The 18,647-nt window shown below is 46.2% G+C and overlaps 1 protein-coding gene across 1 annotated transcript; it reads left to right on the forward strand.

Annotated features, from left to right (window-relative positions):
* Positions 1-1,369: 1,369 nt before the first annotated feature.
* Positions 1,370-16,373, forward strand: LOC140721765 (LIM/homeobox protein Lhx9-like). The gene is made up of 5 exons (XM_073036564.1): positions 1,370-1,501; positions 3,741-3,943; positions 6,180-6,547; positions 10,476-10,669; positions 16,098-16,373. Exons 1-5 carry the CDS (start codon positions 1,370-1,372, stop codon positions 16,371-16,373), a joined length of 1,173 nt encoding a protein of 390 aa, XP_072892665.1.
* The last annotated feature ends 2,274 nt before the right edge of the window (positions 16,374-18,647 follow it).

Here is an 18,647-nt window from a genome sequence, read left to right on the forward strand (position 1 = left end):
GGTGATGGGGGTCCTTAATGATGGATGCTGCCTTTCTGAGGTACAGTATCACCTTTGGAAGATGCCCTGGATGGTGGGGAGTCTAGTGCCCATGATGAAACTGGTTGAGTTTACAACCTTCTGCAACCACAGAATGGCGATACTCAAGGAGGTCCACCAAGGGACCATTTTGAGGGATTTCCACCACACACAGGCGGTATCTATCACAGAGGGATGATATTGAGGGAGCACCACCGCAGTAATATGGTACTGAAGGAGCTCCAACACAGAGGGATGGTAGTGAGGAAGCTCCACAACAGAGGGATCTCTACCAGAGAGGAATGATATTGATGGATCTCTAGCTCAAAGGAGCTGACTGATGCAGCTCACCTCAGAGGGTCTGTACTAAGGGATCTCCACCTCAGAGGGACAGTACTGAGGGAGCTCCTCCATACAGGGACAATTCTGAGGGCATTCCACCTCAGGGGGAGGTTTGTGAAGGAATTCCAGGGCAGTGGGGTAGGTCTGGTGGTGACTATTCAGTACAATTAAAGTTCCTGCCATCCAGCATACTTTCCCCTCACATTTGACCTCCTAAAGATCATTTGTAGTTCTCTGTGTGACCACGGCTTCCCCCTTGTGCCTCTCATTACGTCTGGCATCTGAAATACTTGTTGGTAGGTTACCCCTTCGTGACGCTGGGTGACCGAAGTGTGAATGGACTGTGGCTAGGATGTGGAAATCAGCAGTGTGTCAGGATACGGGCGAATAACGAGAAGGAGAGCATTCTATAGGGGTCTAGGATGGACCTGATAGGCTCAACGGTCTTCTGCAGCATCGCAAAATGTCATTTCCAGTGCACAAGTGTAAAGGAGAACAAAATAATTGTTACTCCTGAGACCATTCAGCACAAAAAAAACTAAGATAAAGAAGAATAATAACAACACAATGAATATAAATAAAAGACAGCTTGTATACAGACATTGAATGCATGTCCATAAGGACCGGAAATGATAAGGTAGTGGTGTTTGGGGGGTGGAGGTGTTGATCAGACTTACTGCTTGGGGAAAGTAACTGTGTTTGAGTCTGGTGATCCTGGTGTCGATGATGCATAGCCTCCTCCCTGATGGGAGTGGGACAATCAGTCCGTGGGTGGGTGGGATCCTTCATGACGTTACTGGCCCTTTTCTGGCTCCTTTCTGTATAAATGTCTTTCATGGCGGGTAGGCTGGTGCCGGTGAGGCTTTGAGCAGATTTGACTACACAAGAAAGACTCTGTGTTCAAGTTCAAAACTCAGATTCTTGCTTGTTTCTTGGAAGGAAGGTACAACCCTTGCCCGGGCTGTGAATACATGAGGCTGTCTAACACTGTTGCCACGGCATCCCGGCGATGGAGGGAGGTTGCAGTTTCCAGTATTCCTCCATGTTGATCCACGGATTCCCTGAGGAAGAGATCCGGGAGACCCTGCTAGAGGAAGGGATCACTCCACAACAGCCCAGCCTGCATCTGGACATGCAACAGGTAATTAACGTCCCGGCAACTTCCATCACAAGGGTGTGAAACTTGGAGAGACAGTGGAGGCTCCTGCAATGATTAAAGCCCACATTATGGTCACTCAGCCCATCGACTCCTGTGCCAGCTCTTCGAAAGAGGTTGTCCATTTGTCCCACATCTCAACACACCTCCAATTCCAGTATCAAATATATGTTAATTTATTTATTGGATTACATCACAGAACTGGCCTTTCAGGCCCTTTGAGCCACACAACCCAGCAACCCGCGATTTAACCCTAGCCTAATCACAGCACAATTTACAATGATCAATTAACCTCCTGACTGGTACGTCTTTGGACTGTGGGAGGAAACCAGAGCACCCGGAGGAAACCAGCGGTCACAGGGAGAATGTACAAACTCCTTACAGATGACATTGGATTGAACTCTGAACTCTGACACCCCAAGTTGTAATAGCATCGCGCTAACTGCTATGCAGACTTAATCAGCCGTGGTGGAATGGCAGAACAGACACGATGGGCTGAATGGTTTAGTTTTGCTCCTGTGTCTTATGGTCATTATCCTGACCTAAGACTTCCATAAGACCTTAAGACATAGGAGTAGAATGAGGCCATTTGGCCCATCGAGTCTGCTCCACCATTCCATCATGGCTGATTATTACCCCTCTCGAGCCCATTCTCCTGCCTTCTCCCCATAACATTTCTTGGCCTAACTAATCCAGAACTGTGTACATGTGTCACTGTGTTCAATGAATCACATTTTTAGCCATATTTGTCACACATACATCAAAGCATAGAGTGAGATGTGTCGTTTGAGTTGATGACCAAAGCAGTCCGAGGATGTGCTGGGGGCAGCCTGCAAGTGTCACCACACTTCTAAGGCAAACACAGCATGCCTACAGCTCACTAAACCTAACCCGTATGTCTTAGGAACGTGGGAGGAAACCCAGACGGTCATGGGGAGAACGTACAAACTCCTTACAGACAGCAGTGGGAATTGAATCTGGGTCACTGGCAACGTAAAGTGTTACGCTAAAGGCTCCACCTAACCATAATGGCATAATGGTTAGCGTAACGTTACTACGTCCCCAGCGATTGGGGTTCGATTCCCACCACTGTCTATACGCTTTCTCCATAACCGCCTGGGTTCCCAGCGGGTGCTCCAGTATCCTCCCACATTCAGAGGCATACAGGATAGGGTCAGTACGTTGTGGGCATGTTATGTTGGCTCTGGAAGTGCGGCAACACTTGTGGGCTGCCCCCAGCACGCCCCCGGACTGTGTGTTTCAGTGTTTTGATGTACATGTGATAAATAAAGCTAATCTCATTTTAACGTGTTCACAGATAGCAGTGGGACTTATTCTTGCTTCAAAGTGTTACACCAGCTGCTACGCTAACGTGTAGGCCCATATTGCCCAATCCCAGTGGCTAATCCTGTAGTCAACAGTATCAGGCCAATGAATCTCCGGCCCTCATCCTCAAGGGCTATGCTCTCACCTCAGGGAAAGTTACACAGCTAGCCATAGCTGCTGGCCAGACTGAAGCCATTAGACAGTGCTGTATAAAGATGAGAGACCCACCTATTGAACTTCTGCCCTCTATCCAGTATCCAGAGCCATCTTTTCTACTGTCACCGTGCAAGTGTGAGCATTTATGGAGGCCCATATCACATGATGTGTGAGCAGTTTTGGACCCATATCTAAGAAAGGATATGCTACCATTGGACAGGGTTCATAGGAAGTTCACGAGAATGATCCCAGGAATGAAAGGGTTAATGTATGAGGAGCATTTGATGGCTCTGGGCCTGTACTTGCTGGCGCTTAGAAGAATGATGAGGTTCTCATCGAAACCTATTGAATATTGAAAGGCCTAGATAGAGTGGATGTGGAGAGGATGTTTCCTATAGGGGAGACTCGGACCAGAGGGCACAGCCTCAGATTTGAGAGGCATCCAATTAGAACAGAGATTAGGAGGAATTTCTTTAGCTCAAGGATGGTGAATCTGTGGAATTCATTGTCACAGATAGCCGTTGAGTCTGTCATTGGTATACTTACAGCAGAGCTTGATAGATTCTTGATGAGTCAGGGTTATGGGGAGAAGGCAAGAGAATAGGGTTGAGAGGGATAATAAATCGGCCATGATGGAATGACAGAGTGGACTCGATGGGCTGAATGGCCTAATTCTGCTCCCATGTCTTATTGTATTGTAGATGTTTCACTGTGTTTTATACCCTTCTGTCCCTTTGGTCAGGGAGTGCCATCGGACCTTGCTTTGAAGGCCGCAGTGTGTGCTGGCTGTGGAGAGGCCATCTATGACCGCTACGTGGTGTTTGCAGTGGACAAACCCTGGCACAGTCGCTGCCTGAAGTGCTGTGTGTGCGGGCTCATCCTCGGCTCCGAGCTCACCTGCTTCTCCAAGGATGGAGCCATCTACTGCAAGGATGACTATTACAGGTAACGTGTATCACCCCCACCACGGTCCCCGAGGCACATAGGCCCCTGCCCCACCCCTCACACTCCTCTACTTTCTTGTGTAAGTCCGGTATCTGAATACGGATGTGGATCTGGTTATCGTACCCAGATTTCTGTAGGTTCGGCACATCGCCATAGTTGCATCAGGGACTGGTATGGAAACACTAATGGCCAGGAACGGAAAATTCGATGGAGAGTAGTGGATACAGCCCAGTCCACAGGAAAAGCCCTCCCCACCACTGAGCACATCCTCAAGGAGCGCTGCCACAAGAAAGCAGCCTCCATCGTCGAGGACCCCACCCTCCAGGCCTTGCTCTCTCCTCACTACTACCATCAGGCACGAGTACAGGAGCCTCTGGACTAGCGCCAGCAGCTTCAGGAAGAGTTATTACCCTTCAACTATTGCTCTTGAACCAGAGGGGATAAATTCACTCACTGCAACTCTGAACTGATTCCACAACCTTCAAACTCACTTTCAAGGTCTCTCAGCAACCCATGTTCAGTTTCTTTATTATTTCCACAGTTTGTGCACTTTGGCTGCTCGTCAATCTCTGTTTATATGTTGTGTTCCAGAAATTCTATTGTATTTCTTTATTTTTTCTGTGAATGTACTGTCCCGTCACCCTCCCTCCATCTCCCTCCCTCCCATGGTATAGCATACACGATGGGCTGAATTGTGCTCTTATATCTTATGGTCCCTCCATCCCCCTCTCTCTTCCTCCCTTCCTCTGCCCCCCCTTCATTCTTCCCTCTCTCCCTCCGTCTTTCCCTTTATTCTCTCTCCCTTCCTCCCACTTGCTCTCTATTTTTCCATCACTCTGCCTCACTCCCTCTCTCTTCCTTCCTCCATTCCTCCACTTTTTCTCTCTCCCTCTCTCTCTCTCTCCATCTTCTCCCTCCCTTTCTCTCTTCTTTCAAGTTCAGGTTCAAGTTTAATTGTCGTTCAATCATACCTGAATACAGCCAAATGAAACAGCGTTCCTCCAGGGCCAAGATGCAAAACATGATAGTACCTTCAGCACCCAGCACATACAGCTATGATAGCTTAAATACATACAGTCACTGTAAAGAAATATAGCCCAGGCCCCTGAATGACATTGCCTGTAGATTGATGGTGCATTTGACATTGTCTTGGTCTAGCTTGTCTTTGCTCCTTTAAGATTTTCCCTAGCCTTCCCTCTTTGGGGTTTGTTTTACCTTCCTGAGATTCCCCGTGGTCGGGGCTCAGTTGGAGCTGCCCTGAGTTTCAGTGTATGTGGCGTGCAGTGTGAATCAGAACTGAGTTTTTTAATCACTGATATATAAGGTGGAAAACGTTGTTTTGCGGCAGTGGTACAGTAGAATGCACGTGGTTGGTCGTCTGTCGTATCCATCAATGGCAGGAGACCAGAGCAGGAGGGCTTTTAAAATGGAAATGGGGGTACTTCCACTCGCCTGACCTCAGAAGTCCAGGTTCAATGGCACGAGTAGTTGTCACAAACTGGGGTCAGTGGGTGAACGTGACTCCTTCCATGCCTTGTCATGTCCTTCGCTCTCCGCGAAATGTTTCAGAGCTGCCTTCCTGGCTGTCGGCTCTCATCCGCCCAGTCCGCCAGAGTTGCCTTCACATGCTGCAACAGGGTATGAGGATGCCAGCTGGTTTAGCCCACCTATCGAAGGTGTGGCTGCAGTCACATGCAAACAGCTACTTGGAGTCACATGTGAGAGTTGAGTGTCCGGTGGGGACAAAACGTGAGTGAGCTGCCCCAGAATGGACATGAAATGCTACCCCTCCTTGTACTCCCCACTAGAATACATAAAATTACTATAAGTTACAAGAAGTATTTCCATATACAATGTAAATAAAAGTGCAAAATGGAGCAAAATTGTGATGTGGTGTTAACGGCTTCAAGGACCATTCAGAAATCTGATGGCGGAGGGGAAGAAGCTGTTCCTAAAATCTTGAGTGTGTGTCTTCAAGCTTCTGTACCTCCTCCCTCATGGTAGTACTGAGAAGAGGACATGTCCCGGGAGGTGAGGGTACCCATTGATGGATACCACCTTTTTGAGGCATCATCTTTTGAAGACGTCCTCGATGGTGGGGAGGCTCGTGCCCATGGTGGAACTGGTTGTATTTACAGCCCTCTGCAGCTGCCTCCAGCCCTGTGCACTGGCCCCTCTACACCAGACGGTGATACACTGTGTACAATGTTGATGGAGTGTGTGTTCCTTTCTGCAGGCGGTTCTGCGTTAAGCAGTGCTCCCGGTGCCAACTGGGCATCCTGGCATCGGAGATGGTAATGCGCGCCAAGGAGGAGGTCTACCACCTCAGCTGCTTCACCTGCGCCATGTGTGGGCGGGCCCTGGTAACCGGAGACCTTTTTGGCACCCGCCACGGCCTGGTCTACTGCCAGGAGCACTTTGAGCCTCCGGGCCGGGCAGAGGACGAGGCGCGACTGATGGACAGCCTGGCAGAGCTGGCCCTGCGGGGTGACGAGGGGCTGGCCGCGGGCCCAGGCAACGGCGAGTGGCCCACCAAGCTGAGTGGCAGCAGCCGCAAGCGGAGAAGCAGCAGACTCCAGGGCGAAGGCGATGAGTTCTATTCAGGTGCCCCATCACTGTGTGTTTATAGATTATAGAGCACAGAACACGGAACACAGAACATGGAACACAGAACACGGAACACAGAACACGGAACACAGAACTTTACAGCACTGTGCAGGCCCATCAGATCAGATGTTGTGTTGAACCTCTAACCAACTCCAAGATCAATCTGACTCTTCCCTCCCACATAATCCTCCATTTTTCAACCATCCATGTGCCAATCTAAGATACTCCTAAATGTATCTGCCTCTACACTGCCCTGGCTGTATGTTCCATATTCCCATTGCTCCATATGACTACCTCCGATATCCCCTATGCATTCCTCCAATCACCTTAAAATTATGCACCCTTGTATTAGCCATTTCTGCCCTGCAAAAAAGTTTCTAGCTGTTTATGCCTCTTAGAATCTTTTACACTTCTATCAACTCACTTCTCATCTTCCTTCACGGCAAAGAGAGAAACCTTAGCTTGCTCAACCTATCCTGATAGGTAAAGTTCCTCTTGTTTTTCATTTCCTAAACATTTGTCTGTTTTACAAGGCTGAGTTGCCAGCTCGACACTCCCAGTACGAGTGGAAGGCATGTAAGGAGCCGGCCAGATTCGAACCTGACACCACTTGCCCCGAAGTCCAGTGTTACTGCACCACTGGCTGTCTAATCTTTGTGAGGCATGCCCTCTAATCCAGGCAGCATCCTGATAACTGTCTCTAAAGCTTCCACACCCTTCCTGTAATAAGGCGAGCTGAACACGATACTCCAAGTGTGCGTGGAATTTATTTAGGCACACAGTGCACAACAAGCTCGTCCAGCCCAATGAGCCACGTCATTCAGCATCTCAGCTATTTAACCCCAGCCTAACTGCAGAACAATTTACAATGCCCAATTAACCAACTAACTGGTACATCTTTGTAATGTGGGAGGAAACCAGAGCCCTTGGAGGAAACCCACATGGTCACGAGGCAGAACACTTTACAGATGATGTTGGAATTGAACTCCAAGGTCTGATGTCCTGAGCTGTAATAACGTCACGCTAACCACTACACTACTGTGAGGCCCACATAGGATTGGAAAGGTTGGTCTGGAGTGGGATTGATCCCTGAATCTGGACCCAGTTTTCCAATCCCTGGAGACAATGTGCAGTCTGCATCTTATTAACCCCTTCAATGAGAAATGTTCCTGCTTTTGGGAAGTCCAGTGTATCTGCAAATCTCTTGTGTTTAAGTTATCAGAAGTGTTTTAAAGTAGGATGATGCAACTGTGGCTGACAAGAGAAGTCAAAGCCAACATAAAAGCCAAAGAGACGGAATATAATAGAGCAAAAATTAGTGAGAAGTTAGAGGATTGGGAAGCTTTTAAAATCCAACAAAAGACAACTAAAAAAGTCATAAAGAATGAAAAGGTGGACTACGAAAGTCAGCTAGCTAATAATATTAAAGAGCATACTAAAAATTTCTTCAGATACATAAAGTGTAAAAGAGAGGTGAGAGTGGACATTGGACTGCTGGAAAACGATGCTGGAGAAGTAGTAGTGGAGGACAAGAAAACAGTGGACAAACTGAAGAAGTATTTTGTGCCAGTCTTCACTGTGGAAGATACTAGCAGTATGCCAGAAGTGAGTGAAGTTGCCGTTACTAGGGAGAAGGTGCTGGAGAAACAAAGGTCTGAAGGTAGATAAGTCACCTGGACCAGATGGTGTACACCCCAGGGTTCTGAAAGAGGTGGCTGAAGAGATTGTGGAGGCATTTGTACTGATCTTTCAAGAATCAGTAGATTCTGGCGTGGTTCTTGAAGACTGGAAAATTGCAAATCTCACGCCACTCTTCAAGAAGAGAGAGAGGCAGAAGAAAGGAAATTATGGGCCAGTTAGTCTGTCCTCAGTGGTTGGGAAGATGTTGGAGCCAATTGTTAAGGATGCAATTCTGGGGCACTTGGAGTATTGTGTGCAGTTTTGGGCTCCTTATCTAAGAAAGGATGTGTAAGAAAGGGTACAAAGGAGGTTCACAAAATGATTCTGGGATTGAAAGGCTCATCATATAAAGAGTGTTTCATGGAACTGAATAACAAATTAAGTATTTAATTGAAATGCAGAACAAACTAGAACACACACTAATACTACTACAGTACAATAATCTGTGTGTCCCTAATAGTTATCGATGGAGGAATTCTTCCAACGTATGCAATGAATAAAATCAGTACAAGTACCTTGTGCAGATAATCATACAACACTGTCGATGATTAAACCTCCAAATCTTCATTTTCATTTTAATATTCAAGATGATTGCCAATAACTTCAAATTCTTCAAAGTCCCTAACTTATTGAAGTAGTTAAATCATTTTATTTTCAATCCCTGCTGTTGCTGACATCTCCAAGGTGGAAAGCTTGAAACCACAGTGAGCAAAGCAGTTCCTAGTTACCTTGCTGCTTATTTCTTGCTAACTACAGTGACAAAAATCACTGCTTTCAGGACAGAAACATTTGCAGCTGTCTAATGGACATGCACGTTTTGCTAGTTATAAACTGTCCACCAACAGCCTCCTGTCCCAATTAAGTGGCATAGTGTCCCAAATAAACGAAGGGAATCCTAGCTATTTTCCTGATTAGTTATTTTTGTTTAAGCGGTGTTGCAGGTAAGTGGCTGCCCCAATTAACAGATGGCCCAATTAACCGGGAATCCACTGTACATACATGCCACTGTCTACTACCCTGAGATTCATTTACTTGCAGACATTCACAGTAAATACAAAGGAACACAACAGAATCAATGATTAAAATCACAAAGATGGACAAACAACCAGAATGCAAAAGACAGCAAACTGCGAATACAAAAAAAAACACAAAATAAAAAATAACTTGATGGGCAGAATGGCCTAATTCTGCTCTTGGGTCTTATAGTCTTGTGTACAGAGTCATTTTGCACATTACAGAGAGAGAGTGAGTGAAAGAGACAGAGAGATAAAGAGAGTGGGAGAGAGAGAGAGAAAGAGAGAGAGCGAGTGAGTGAGAGACAGAGAGAGACAGACAGACATACTTTATTGATCCTGAGGGAAATTGGGTTTCGTTACAGCCGCACCAACCAAGAATAGTGAAGAAATATAGCAATATAAAACCATAAATAATTAAATAAAAATAAGTTAATCATGCCAAGTGGAAATAAGTCCAGGACCAGCCTATTGGCTCAGGGTGTCTGACACTCCGAGGGAGGAGTTGTAAAGTTTGATGGCCACAGGTAGGAATGACTTCCTATGACACTCAGTGTTACATCTCGGTGGAATGAGTCTCTGGCTGAATGTACTCCTGTGCCTAACCAGTACATTATGGAGTGGATGGGAGTCATTGTCCAAGATGGCATGCAGCTTGGACAGCATCCTCTTTTCAGACACCACCGTCAGAGAGTCCAGTTCCACCCCCACAACATCACTGGCCTTATGAATGAATATGTTGGTTCTGTTGGTGTCTGTTACCCTCAGCCTGCTGCCCCAGCACACAACAGCAAACATGATAGCACTGGCCACCACAGCCTTGTAGAACATCCTCAGCATCGTCTGGCAGATGTTAAAGGACCTCAGTCTCCTCAAGAAATAGAGGCGGCTCTGACCCTTCTTGTAGACAGTCTCAGTGTTCTTTGACCAGTCCAGTTTATTGTCCATTCATATCCCCAGGTATTTGTAATCCTCCACTATGTCCACACTGACCCCTTGGATGGAAACAGGGGTCACCGGTGCCTTAGCCCTCCTCAGGTCCATCACCAACTCCTTAGAAAGAAGCGAGAGAGAGTGAGAGAGAGATGCAGAAGGTTGTCAGAGAGAGAAGGTTGTGGATGAAGAGATATTTAAAGTTGGCCATGGTCTCACACATTGAGGGGTTGCTTTCCCCCTTGCTGTTCCTTAGCAGTGGTGTCTGTGTGTCACACGTGGTCCTATTGTGGTTTCAGCATGCACTGAGGGGGAGCAGACCGCGGGGGAGCCCCGCTACCTCGGGCAGCAGAAGGCCAAGCGCATCCGCACCTGCTTCAAGCATCACCAGCTCCGGACCATGGAGTCCTACTTTGCCGTCAAGCACAACCCTGATGGCAAAGACTGGGAGCAGCTCTCCAAGAAGACAGGTCTTCCCAAGCGAGTGTTGCAGGTAAGCACAGGACAGGTAGACCAGAGACTAGCAGGGGTCTCAGTACAGAGGCTCAAAAAAACAATGCAAACACGAAGAAATCTGCAGCTGCTGCAGGTGAGCACAGGGTAGGCAGGCCAGAGACTGGCAGAGGGTCTCAATAGCGAGGCTTCATCCTGACGAAGGGTCTCGGCCCGAAACGTCGACAATGCTTCTTCCTATAGATGCTGCCTGGTCTGCTGCGTTCCACCAGCATTTTGTGTGTGTTGCTCAAAATAACAAAGTAAATTTATTATCAAAGTACATATACTATCCTGCAATTTATTTTCTTGTGGGCGTACACAGTAAATGCAAGAAACACAATGGAATCAAAGAGCACACCAACAGTACAGGCAATGTGCAAAAGGCAACAAACTATAAATGCAAACAGGAAGAAACAATAATAATATTAATAATAAATAAATAAACAATTAATATAGAGAACATGATATGAAGAGCCCTTGAAAGTGTGTCCATTGGTTCTAAGTGGTGGTTTCTGATGGTTGAGGGGTAATAACTGTTCCTGAACCTGGTGGTGTGAGTCCTGAGGCTCCTGTACCTCCTGCCTGATGGTGGCAGCAGGGAGACGAGAGCATGGCCTGGGTGGTGGGGGTCCCTGATGATGGATGGTTCTTTCTTGCAATAGCACTCCACATAGATGTGCTCAGTGGTGGGGAGGGCTTTACCTGTGACGGACTGGGCCGTATCCACTATATTTTGTAGGATTTTCAGTACAGGCCATTGGTATTTCTAGATCAGGCCATGATGCAACCAGTCAATACAATTTCCACCACACTTTTAGATGTCATGTCAAATCTTCGAAAACTTCTCTGTTTAAGTTAATTTTCTTGTAAAATTTATTGAATTTCTTTTTTTCCTGTAAATACCTGGAAGAAAATGAATCCCAATGTAATATATGGACACACACACACACACACACACACACACACACACACACACACACACACACACACACACACACACACACACACACACACACACACACACACACACACACACACACACACACACACACACACACACACACACCTCAGCACTACGGGAGTCCTCAGCTGAAGTCCCAGTTATACATTATCCTAACAAGAATTCAGAGGGAATTTCTAGAGGATTCCCTACTAATGGGGCAGTCCAGCACAAAGGGAAAATGTTTAAAATTGATTGAAGAGCTGATGACCATTCAACCCATGCAAAAGTATAGAAGAAATTAATCTGGCCCTTGAGCCTGGCTGCCAGATTAGGGGTTGGCATGGCAGTGTAGGGGTTAGTGTAACGCTGTAACAGCACCATCAACTCGGGTTCAATTTCCTGTCACCAACAAGAGAAGATCTGCAGATGTTGGAAATCCGAGCAACACACACAAAATGCTGCAGGAACTCAGCAGGCCAGGCAGCGTCTATGGAAAAAAGAACAGTTGATGTTTTGGGCCGAAACCCTTCGGCAGGACTGGAAAAAAAATGCTGAGGAGTAGATTTGAAAGGTGGGGGGAGGGGAGTGAGACACACCAGGTGATGGGTGAAACCTGCAGGGGGAGGGATGAAGCAAAGAGCTGGGAAGAGATTGGTGAAAGAGACAGAAGGCCATGGAAGAAAGGAAAAAGGGGGAGGCGATAACATGAGAGAGGTAAAGGGGATGGGAAATGGTGAAGGTGGGGGGAAGTTTGAGAAATCAATGTTCATGCCATCAGGTTGGAGGCTACCTAAACGGAATATAAGGTGTTATTCCTCCAACCTAAATGTGGCTTTATCATGACAGTGGAGGAGGCCCAGGATGTGCATATTGGAATGGGAATGGGAAGTGGAATCAAAATGAGCGGCCACTGGAAGATCATGCTTGTTCCTGCAGATGTAGTGTAGGTGCTCGATGAAGTGGTCTCCCAAACTACATCGGGTCTCACTGATATACAAGAGGCCACACCGGGAGCACCGAACACAGTATATGACCCCAACAGACTCACAGGTGAATTGTTGCCTCACCTGGAAGGACTGTTTGGGGCCCTGTTTGGGAGGTGTAGCACTTGTCCCACTTGCAAGGATAAATATCAGGAGGGAGATCAGTGGGGAGGGACAAATAGACAAGGCAGTCGCATAGGGAGTGATCCCTGCAAAAAGCAGAAAGTGGGTGGGAGGGAAAGATGTGTTTGATGGTGTTACTCTTACCCCATCCTCCCTCTATCCTACCAGGGATAGGGTTCCTCTTGTCCTCACCTACCACCCTGCCAACCTCGGTGTCCAGCACATAATTCTCCGAAACTTCTGCCACCTCCAATGTGATCCCACCGCCAAGCACATCTTCCTCTACCACCACTTTCTGCTTTCCTCGAGGAGTTCCGGTTCCCTCCCACATTCGAAAGACATACCGGTTAGTGGGTCACATGAGTGTAATTGGGTATTTTGTAAATAATAATAATTATAACTTTATTCATAGAACACATTTTATACAGATGATATTATTCAAAGTACTTTACAATGGGATAAAATACAAACATGAAAGCTAAAATTAAAAAATACCGATAACTCTGAAAATAAAAGACAAAAAAAGATGTTAGTTAAAAGCAAGGTTAAGTAAATAGGTTTTGTGCTGAAGTTTAAAGGTATCACTGAATTGGCCTCCCTTATAGTTTTAGATGTTGAATTCCACAGTTTAGGAGTGTAGTTCAAAAAAGCTGACCTGCCAGTTATCTCTGAAGGGAGATTGTTTAAGTTAAGAGACTGGCAGAAGAAGGTCTGAGAGCTTGAGCTCTCAAAGTAGTTTGGGACATCTTGAGATCGAGTGAGTGCAACCCGGCTCCCAGTAACATTATCTCATCAGTCACTTCCCCGTTTCTCTCCACATGCTTGTGCAGATTATATTCTCTCTGTTCTGATCTAATTCCCTTTCGGAACCCTGACGAATTACGTGCACGTACTCTCTCTCCAAGGGTGGGACTGGAGGGGTGAGGTGGAAGAGAGGAGGGTGCTGGGCTTGAGAGGTTGGAGGGTGATGATGGAGATAGATTGGTGGGAGCTCGGATGAAGGAGAAGGGAGGTTGAGGTTCATGGTGGGGAAGGGGCGAGTAGAGTGAAAGGCAATTGGGTGAGAGCAGTAGAGATGGGTGGGAAAGTGGATTGTCATGATCCATAGACATTGCTGACTCTTTCCCTTTCCCTGTAGGGAGATGGATGGGATGGAAGGGATTGGACAGGCAGGGCTGGGATTGGCTGAAGTCATACCCCTCCAGCTTGAAACCAAGGGCTGGAGGTTCTGGAGGCAATTCAGAAGGCACAGGTTATATACATCCCAAAGATGAAGAAGTATCCTAAAAGCAGGATGACACAACCGTGGCTGATGAGGGAAATCAACAACAGCATAAAAGCAAATGAGAGGGCATACAATATAGCATAAATTAGTGGGAAGTTAGAGGATTTGGAAGCTTTTAAAAACCAACAGAAAGCAACTTAAAAACCATAAGGGAGAAAAGATTAAATATGAAGGTAAGCTAGCCATTAATAACAAAGAGCATTACAAAAGCTTTTTCAGATATATAAAGAGTAAAAAGAGTGAGGGTGAGGGTGTGTATCAGACTGCTGGAAAATGCTGCTGGACAGGTAGTAATGGGGGACAAAGAAAGGGCAGAGAGCCATAATGTCTTTTACATCAGTCTTCACTGTGAAAGACACAAAACGTATGCCAGAAATTCGAGAGTGTCAGAGGGCTGTTATTATTAAGGAGAAGCTGAATGGTCTGAAGGCAGATAAATCACCTCAACCAGATGTTGTACACCACAGGATTCTGAATGAACTAGCTGAAGAGATTGTGGAACCATTAGTAACGATCTTTCAAGAATCACTAGATCCTGGAATAGTTCCAGAGGACAGGAAAATTGCAAATGTCACTCCACTCTTTAAAAAGTGTGGAAAGTAGAAGGAAGGAAATTATAGGCCAGTTAGTGTGACTTCAGTGGCTGGGGTACTTGGAGGCCAAAATCAGCAATGGAAAATCCTGACAGGCAAATCTGTTGAATTAACAAGCAGAGTATAGACAAAGGATAGTTGGTGGATGTTGTTTACATCGATTTTCAGAAGGCCTTTGACAAGTTCCGTACAAGAGGTTGCTTAACAAGAGCCCATTGTGTCACAGGAAAGATATTAGCATGAATGGAGCATTGGTTGACTGGTAGGAGACAAAGAGTTGGAATGAAGGGAACCTTTTCCGGTTGGCTGCCAGTAGCGACGTGGTTCTGGTTGGGTGGTGCTCTATAGGGGTTGGTGTTGGGACTGCTTCTTTTTTACATTATATGTCAACTATTTGTAAGAAAGACTTAGACAGATTAGGAGAATGGGCAAAGAAATGGCAGATGGAATATAGTGCAGGGAAGTGTACAGTCATGCACTTTGGTGGAAGGAATAAAGGCATAGACTACTTTCTAAATGAGGAGAAAAGTCAAAAATCCGAAGTGCAAAGGGACTTGGAAGTCCTTGTGCAGGATTCCTTGGAAGTTAACTTGCAAGTTGAGTTGGTGTTAAGGAAGGCAAATGCAATGTTAGCATTCATTTCAAGACGACTAGAATATAAGAGTAAGTATGTGACACTAAGGCTTTATAAGGTGTTGGTCAGAGTGCACTTGGAGTATTGTGAGCAGTTTTGGGCCCCTTATCTAAGAAACAATATGCTGTCATTGGAGAGGGTCCAGAGGAGGTTTACAAGAATGATTCCAGGAGTGAAAGTGTTAACGTATGGGGAGCATTTAATGGCTCTGGGGCCTGTGCTTGCTGGAGTTTAGAAGGGGAGGTTTTTGAAACCTATCAAATATTGAGGGGGAGCTCTTTGAAACCTATCAAATATTGAAAGGCCTGGATAAGTGGATGTGGAGAGGATGTTTCCTATAGTGGGGGAGTCTAGGACCAGAAGGCACCACCTTAGAATAGAGGGATGTCCATTTTGACAGAGATGAGGAGGAATTCCTTCAGCCAGAGGGTGCTGAATCTGTGGCATTCATTGCCAGAGGAGGGCAAATCATTGGGTTGAGGTTCTTGACTAGTCAAAGTGTCAAAGGTTATGGGGGGGAAAAGCAGGAGAATGGGGTTGAGAGGGATAATAAATCAGCCATGATGAAATGGTGGGTCAAGTGGCCTAATTCTGCTCCTATGTTTTATGGTCTTGATGGGCTTATGAGTAGGATGGCAGGGTGGGACGGTTCAGGAGTGGGTTGGTGTGAAAGGGCTTGAGAACTGGGTGGAAGATGAGGCTGCAGATGGATTGATAGAGCTTGGATGAAGGGAAGGGGTAGTGGTAACATGGGAATTGAGGTTCATGGTGGGTGAGTTGGGGAGTGATGAGAGTGGACAGAGGGGATGGGTGGAGGTGGATTCTCCACAGATGATGTTGACTCTCTCCCGTTCTCTCCCTGCAGGTTTGGTTTCAGAATGCCAGAGCCAAGCTTCGGAAGAGCCTCTTGCAGGAGGAGAATACTGACAGTGACACGGTGCCCGAGAACCAGGAGGCCGCTCGCTCCCCCAGCATGCAGCCAACCCCGGGACCGCTGGGACCACCCAGCCCCCTCTTCTCCATCCAGGGCAGCCCCCTTCCACCAAACCCCCAGCCCACCATGACACCCATCTTCCTGAACATCGATCCCACCAAGTCTGATGAACCCCTCCAGACCATTGATCACAGCAGCCTGTGCTGATGGTGGCTTTCAGTGTGGTGGGTGTGGGGGCAATGGACAGGTGGGCTCAGTGCCTCCCACCCTCTCTCACTGTGAGGGGTAAGCTTCGGGGTATTTAAAGCAGAGGCTACGATCTCACAATGGGGGAGGGGGTAGAAAGAACGAAACAGACTAGTCTTATTTGTGACGTCCATTGAAACATCCAAACAGAGGCTGAGCGAGCCAGGACTCTTCTCTCTGGAGCCAAGGAGGATAAGAGGCAACTTGATAAAGATGTTCAAGGTGAAAAGAGAATTAGATAGGATGGATATCCAAAAGCCTCCTTCCAGGTGGAAATGGGTAATACAAAGGGCAGAATTCTAAGACGATTGGAGGAAAGTATGGGGGAGATGTCAGGGGTAGGTTTTTTACACAGAGTGGTGGGTGTGTGAAACATGTTGCCCAGGATGGTGGCAGAGGCAAATATAATAGAGATGTTGAAGAGACTTTTAAGATAGGTACGTGAATGATAGAAAAGTAGAGGGTTATGTGGGAGAGAAGGGCCAGATTGATTTTAGAGTAGGCTAAAAGGTCAGCACAACATTTTGGGTCAGAGGGCCTGTACTGTACTGTGCTGTATTGTTCTATGTTCTTACAGTGAAATGGATGGCCTATTGTATGTGTGATATGGAAGACTAAATCTGAAACACCGTCTTCGAATAGATGGGCCATTGATGTATTGGGATGAACAAAGTGCTGGGACGAACAGCCACTGGGCAGTTAGGCCGACGCTCTGATCTGCACACTCTGAATTCCATCGGCGTTTCCGAGGCAAGTTGTAGTATCCTGTCACCCGCCCCAGTCCTCGGTCCTGCACCTGACATCTCTCAGGCTGCAGGAGTGGGGCGGGGACTGCTCTTTCCTGGAGCCCCCCCCCAGTCAGTGTACTGGGGGCTTCTGGAGCCCTTGAACCCCCCAAAGATTGTGGGATCAATCTACTGGTTAGTGGTGGTTGAGGAACTGGGGACAAAATCAGTACAAGCAAATTATTGACTATTTGTTATTTTGTTTTACACAGAACACAGAACATGGAACATAGAATACAGAACACTGAACATAGAACACGGAACATAGAACATGGAACATAGAACACGGAACATAGAGTACAGAACACTGAACATAGAACACAGAACACAGAACATAGAGTACAGAACATAGAACATAGAATACAGAACACTGAACATAGAACTCAGAACACAGAACATAGAGTACAGAACATAGAACATAGAGTACAGAACACTGAACATAGAACACAGAACACTAAACATAGAACACAGAACATAGAGTACAGAACATAGAACATAGAGTACAGAACACTGAACATAGAACACAGAACATAGAACATAGAACACGGAACATAGAGTACAGAACACTGAACATAGAACACAGAACATAGAACATAGAACACGGAACATAGAGTACAGAACACTGAACATAGAACACAGAACATAGAACATAGAACACGGAACATAGAGTACAGAACACTGAACATAGAGTACAGAACATGGAGCATAGAGTACAGAACACTGAACATAGAACATAGAACATGGAACATAGAGTACAGAACACTGAACATAGAACACAGAACATGGAACATAGAGTACAGAACACAGAACATAGAACATAGACCAAACTTTGCAACTGGTGGCTTTGTGGCCAACTTTACGGACAATACGAAGATAGGTGGAGGGGTAGGTAGTGTTGAGGAAGCAGGGAAGATGGATTAGGACAATGTGCAAAGAAGTGGCATGTGGAATACTGTGTTGGGAAGTGTATGGTCATGCACTTTGGTAGAAGGAATAAAGACATAGACTATTTTCTAAACAGGGAGAAGAGGAAGGCAGATGCAACGTTAGAATTTGTTTTAAGATGACTAGAATATAAGAGCAAGGAATAGAAGAGCAATGTAAGGTATTGGTCAGACCAAACTTGGAGAAGATGTGGGTATATTTAGAGGAGTTTGATAGATTCTTGGTTAGTCAGGAGGACATCGGAGGTTATGGGTAGAAGGCAGCAGAATGGGGCTGAGAGCATGGAACATCAGAATCAGATTTAATCTCACTGATATGTCATAAAATATGTTGTTTTGTGGCAGCAGTACATTGCAATACACAATAAAAATGTAAATTACAAGAAATACATAAATTCAATAAGTTGTACAAAAGGAGAACAAAGAAAGGCAACAAAAAAAAGTGAGGTAGAGTACATGGGTTGTTGGTGCTGGGGAGACCAGTGCCCTCGATGGAGCTGGCCCCT

Source organism: Hemitrygon akajei, chromosome 2, assembly GCF_048418815.1.
Source record: "Hemitrygon akajei chromosome 2, sHemAka1.3, whole genome shotgun sequence".
Taxonomy (NCBI): domain Eukaryota; kingdom Metazoa; phylum Chordata; class Chondrichthyes; order Myliobatiformes; family Dasyatidae; genus Hemitrygon; species Hemitrygon akajei.